Here is a 6,000-nt window from a genome sequence, read left to right as displayed (position 1 = left end):
CACCATAAGACCATGTAATGACGATATGTCGCCATGCGCGGACCATATACATGCATTACAGCTTGTTTTAGAGTCTCAAAAACTTTGGATGTAAACAAAGACGCGGAGTTATTTCCCTTGCGTCAACGCTACCTCTGTTGGCAAATCTATAAATAGGACGATCCAGATCAAAATGAAAATTAACATATCTCAACATTGAAGGGGTCCTAGACCACAATATTTTGCAGGGAACTTAATTTAGCATGTCTCCAGCTGTTGGTAAAGCAATTAGCGTGTATAGTCATCGAGTACATATGGCTTTAAGGGATGATGGAAGTGAATTCCAAACTGATGTACCCGAAAAAGCAAGACTGATCTTATTAAGGTCAATTCGTGGAATCGGTGGGATCAAGTTGGCCGACCCATATCTGTCGGTAGCTTTATTAAATAAAGATGTAATGTAAATCGGCACTTTACCGTAATACAATTTGTGCATGAAAATGGCTTTGTTTAACTTGAGATGAGAGAGAGAGAGAGAGAGAGAGAGAGAGAGAGAGAGAGAGAGAGAGAGAGAGAGAGAGAGAGAGAGAGAGAGAGAGAGAGAGAGAGAGAGAGAGAGAGAGAGAGAGAGAGAGACAATGCATTGCAGTCACTGTAGACAGGTTAATATAATTTCAGCCGAAAGCGATCAGTTGACATAACATAATATTGCACAAAGTGAAATTAAGATGCAAAAGTGATAGTGTGTGTGTTTCATAAACTCCTTTATCACCTATTTAACAGGACAAACACGTTTGTGTCACAGAATCTTTATCATCACTGAGGTGACGAGTGCTGGTCATGTTGAATTGTGCGTTACAGAGCTGTGTCATTAGTTGGTTTTTTTAAAGGAGAGAAATGTTACATCTTGTTTCTCTGTGGTTTTTTTTATCACGTCCTACAGTGAAAGATTCAAAGGGAGAGAAATCTAACATCTTGTGTCTGTGTGTGTTGTTGATAACTCCATCTCCATCTTGCATGGTCGCTTCACCACCTCTGTCTTCTACAAAGAAACTGACGCTCATGCATACCTTGATTTCAACTCTTCTCATCATCCTGCCAACAAAAGCAGCAATATTTCTCTCAATTCCTTCGTCTTCGGAGGCTCTGCTCTGAAGACGACGACTTCCACCAACAGTCCGTCTTGATGACGTCTTTCTTTTTGGCCCGCAACTACCCTGATGCACTCGTCCGTGACGCCCTTCTGCGTGTTACCCAGGTCTGTCGAGAGTCCGCCCTCAGTCCTACACCATCTAGGGACAGTGACAGACCCGTCGTTTCCCTACTGTTTCATTCCCACAACATGCCAGTAAGCAGAATCCTGAAATCAAACTGGCTTATCCTTCAAGGAAGTGACTCTGTTGGTTCGATCTTTGCTCAAAAACCACTCTGTGCTTTCAGAAAAGACCGCAGCGTTCGCGACCTCTTGGTGAGATCCCGTCTTCGCAGTCCCACCAACCCCACAGCCCCTGGGACATTTCCTTGTTCTAAACGAAATTGCAAATCTTGTCCCTTCCTCCACTCTGACACCTGCCTCCAAGGCCCTCGTGGCTCCTTCACGGCCAAGAGAACGTTTGACTGTCAAAGTCACAACGTTGTCTATGCGATCGTCTGCCTCTCTTGTCGCCAGATTTATATCGGAGAAACCGCGCGCACCCTCGAGGTGCGTTTCTCCGAGCATCTGGCCGACATCCGTCATTCCCGCAATAGGCCAGTATCCCTTCATTTCACCGCCGTTAATCACTCACTTGATCATGTCAGAGTCATGGCTCTGTGGCAAGAACGTGGCGACTCCTTCGAGCGCAAACTCAAGCAGTCCCACATCATATCATCCCTCGGCACTACCTGCCCCGATGGAATTAACATCCGCCGTTAATTCATTCATCTAAACCTTCCCCCCGCTGTTCCACCTTGTGACAGTGTGTGTGTGTGTGTGTGTGTGTGTGTGTGTGTGTGTGTGTGCGTGTGTGTGTGTGTGTGTGCGCGCACGGGTACGTGAGTTTCCTCTTTCGTTCCCATTCATTCCCCCACATTTTGTTTGGTCTACAGACCTCAAAACTGCCGCTTTTCAACTCTAACTTTTTCTTGCCTGTGTTATTGTTGGCTTCCCCTCGAGTAGCTTCCCTTGCTTCTCTGTCTTTGTCATTTGTTGGTTTGTGCAGTGCAGTTGTTTTGTCAGTTATTCTCCTCTTTATCTGTTCTATCGTCTTTCTTCTTCTTTTTTGTGTGTGTACTTTTGTGTTTTTGTGCCTGAAGAAGACCCTTAGGTCGAAACGTCGCTGTTATTCGTTCCGTGTTCGTCATTTTAACGTGAGTACATTGCTTTTTGGTCTCTTTATTGTTCCCTCTCACGTGCAGTCGCCATTGTTTAATTACTTTCGTCTTACCGGTAGTTAAAGGGAGAGAAATCTAACATCTTGTTTCTCTGTCTGTGTTGCAGAAGCTGGTCAAGGAGGCTGGCGACCAGCAGGAGGCAGTGGACGTCTTGCTGGACCGCGGTCGGCGCTACCTGGCGCAGAGAGCCTGCATCACGCTAGAGGTCGACCTCGACAACCTCGCCTTCCTCTGGACAGCCTACACCAAGCAGCTGCACCTCCTGCACCGCACCCACAGCGACCCCCTGTGTCACCTGGCTCACCTGGACACACCTGAGGGCAAGGAGAACGTCCACCTGCACCTCACACCTGTCAAGTGGAGGAGGGGCAGCAAGGGGGCGTCAGGCAGACAGCTCTCACCTGTCACCTCCACACCTGTCCGCCAGCCCTCACCTGTTGTCAGTGAGAGGCACGGAGTGCCTGTCGTGAGTGAGAGGCACGGAGTACCTGTCACACCTCATCAGCAGCATCTACCTGCATTTTCGTCAGAGAGGAACGGAGCCCTTGATTTCGTTCCTGATAGTGAGAATTTGGATCTATCTTTCGTCCAATCCGGCAAGTGCGAGTTAGCACCACTGCCGACACCCGATCAATCCGTCTCGTCTTTCGCAGCACAGAAGGAAGTTTCTCTCGGAAGCCAGCCTTCTGGTGCCCCGGATACCAAGACCGCTGTCAACGGAGAGTTGAAAGATAGCGAAGCTGCAGAGAAGCCACGTCGCAAGTTGCCCCCCATACCTGTCAGCAGCAACAGCGCTGAGGCCACCCCGCCTGAAAAGCAGCAAGGGGAGGCCACCCCGCCTGACAAGCAGCAAGGGGAGGCAAGGCACGCTACCAGGGGCAGGAAACCCTCGTCTCCACGCTCTGAACGCACCAAGGTCATCGCTGCCAGTCTCTGGCCAGGCGAAGGCAACTCTGGCTGGCTCAAAGTAGCAGGGGAGGGAATTTTCAGCAAGTCTCCCCGTCAGCACTCGGATCCCGTGTCCCGTGGTGTGTCTGCTAGCAGTGACCCCCGACCCTCGCCACACAGCCCCCGAGACCACCGCTCCGCCCCCAAAGCCAAGGCATTAGCACCTGAGGGCCAGGCTGTCTCCGCCGACACCTGCTTGCCACCTGCCTGTGGGACAGGTGTGACACAAGGTACAGCCACTGAGGGATTGCTGGGGAAGAGAGGCAAGGAGCTGCACAATGACCAGCAACACACGGAGCAGCAGGGACAGCACACACTTCCACACAGCCCAGAGATCCACACACAGCCAGTCAGCCCAGCGCACCAAGCAGAGGGGAATGATGCCGACTCAAGTCACGTTCCAAGCGTCGCGCTACAGCTGCCGTCAGGCCTGACGCAGTCCCAGGAACACCTGATGATGGAGATGGAGGAAGCACTGAGGGAGATCCGCGGCTCCTGCAGCGACAGCATGATGGACCTCAGCGAAACCACCGACAACCACCGCAACAACTCCAGCCCCACCAGGCACGCCTCCAACGCTCAAAACACCAAGGACAGCGACTCTGTGCTCCTGGACGACCTTGACCTTCCCACGGGCCCCAAGCGACGCCGTATGAACGTGGACACGCCCAGCTCGCTCAGCAGCTGCTCGGGGTCGCCACTGGTCTCCGGTGACAACAGCCTGACGGGGACCCCCAACAGCTCCCCAGCGGGCACCCTGCAGCGAGACTACAAGCAGCGCTACAAGAAGGACGAGCTATGGAAAGCCATCGAGTCCAACTACAAGTACCTGATGGACAAGGAGATCATCGAGACATGCCAGGTAACGAGCACCTTGGTCGTGTTGTGTTTTGTCACCTGGGGGCAAAGCAGAGGAGGGTTGAAGCCGGGGCACCCCTTTTGAGTCATGATTTGATAGGAGGACCCATTGCTATCCCTGTATCACCCCTTTTGAGTCATGATTTGATAATAGGACCCATTGCTATTTCCTGTATCACCCCTTTTGAGTCATGATTTGATAGGAGGACCCATTGCTATTTCCTGTATCATTCTGACAGCACATTTCCCCCCATCGCCTCACCTTTTGTTTTTAGATGTATTTCTGTTACTTCATTCATGATGTCGTTGTTGCTGTCTGGGTCAATTCTGTGTGCATTTGCACCATCCACAATCTCGGGTAGCTTTTGGCGGTTGCCATGGTCACACTATGTTGTAATTTGGTTAGCCCATTCCGTGGGACATATCAAGTAATCATATGTCACACCAGTAAGATGTAGACGGCGTTAACATGGCCTTGCACATTTCAGTCCACATTCAAAAGGAACAGGGAAAGCAGAGAAGATTAACTCCGACATGTCACTGGATGTAGTGTAGCAATAATATGATCACTATATTTGTCAAACTTCTAACTTGTAGCACCATCACAGCCACTGGTAACCATTACGTGTCGTGTTTCAGTCGACAGAGACCGCGCTGGTGGGGGAGGGGGAGTGTGAGGGGGAGGAGGTGATCCCCAACGTGTCGTTCACAGACTTCCTGCAGCAATACCAGGAGCTGATGGACTGGCTTAACCAGGCGCAGCGACACACACAGCGACACCTCAATTCTCTCTCCGAGAAATACCTCAACCAGGTAGATATCTTTATTTGTGTACCTAGACAAACACACACAGCAACACCTCAATTCTCTCTCCGAGAAATACCTCAACCAGGTAGATATCTTTCTTTGTCTACCTAGACAAACACACACAGCAACACCTCAATTCTCTCTCCGAGAAATACCTCAACCAGGTAGATATCTTTATTTGTGTACCTAGACAAACACACACAGCAACATCTCAATTCTCTCTCTGAGAAATACCTCAACCAGGTAGATATCTTTATTTGTCTACCTAGACAAACACACACAGCAACATCTCGATTCTCTCTCCGAGAAATACCTCAACCAGGTAGATATCTTTATTTGTCTACCTAGACAAACACACACAGCAACATCTCAATTCTCTCTCCGAGAAATACCTCAACCAGGTAGATATCTTTCTTTGTCTACCGAGACAAACACACACAGCGACACCTCAACCAGGTGGGTGTCTTTCTTTGTCTGCCTAGACACACACACAGCAACACCTCAACAGTCTTCCCTACCAAGACAAGACACTTGTGTGTTACAGAGCGTGTGGCAGTGCATGTTAGTGTGTTTCTTCGCAGTGCAAATAACGCGTGTTTTAGCAGTTAAGTAGCGGAAGTCGCACTAGTTGCCCTGCATACTGATGTAGACTCATTGACACTTACAACAGAGTAGACTGCTGTCTGACATTCACACCTTCTGCTGAGCGAGGCCACCTGTGCGGGCCGAAGGTATTGAGACGTTTGTGCAATGTCAGCAATTCTCTAGCCAGTCAAATTATAAGATCTGTGCCTACAAGCGGTTAAAAGGCGTGCCAGTGGGATGGAGATCGTGCCCCCACACAAACTCTGCACTACAAGGCTGGGCAGTGTGTTACCTGTACAGTCGGCAGTGTATTATCTGTACAGTCGGCGGTGTGTTATCTGTACAGTCGGCAGTGTGTTATCTGTACAGTCGGCAGTGTATTATCTGTACAGTCGGCAGTGTATTATCTGTACAGTCGGCAGTGTATTATCTGTACAGTCGGCAGTGTAT

At 49.8% G+C, this 6,000-nt stretch overlaps 1 protein-coding gene across 1 annotated transcript in view; it reads left to right on the top strand.

The window, feature by feature from the left end:
• The window catches only part of LOC138952097 (uncharacterized), a 161,183-nt gene that overhangs the window by 59,181 nt on the left and 96,002 nt on the right, over nt 1-6,000 (top strand). The window contains exons 3-4 of the mRNA XM_070323691.1: nt 2,459-4,162; nt 4,798-4,971. Of these exons, the coding sequence (XP_070179792.1) occupies nt 2,459-4,162; nt 4,798-4,971 (1,878 nt within the window). The remainder of the gene's footprint in view (nt 1-2,458; nt 4,163-4,797; nt 4,972-6,000) is intronic.

This window comes from Littorina saxatilis, linkage group LG17 (genome assembly GCF_037325665.1).
Source record: "Littorina saxatilis isolate snail1 linkage group LG17, US_GU_Lsax_2.0, whole genome shotgun sequence".
In the NCBI taxonomy this organism is placed as follows: Eukaryota; Metazoa; Mollusca; class Gastropoda; order Littorinimorpha; family Littorinidae; genus Littorina; species Littorina saxatilis.
This window is presented reverse-complemented; position numbering and strand designations above follow the sequence as displayed.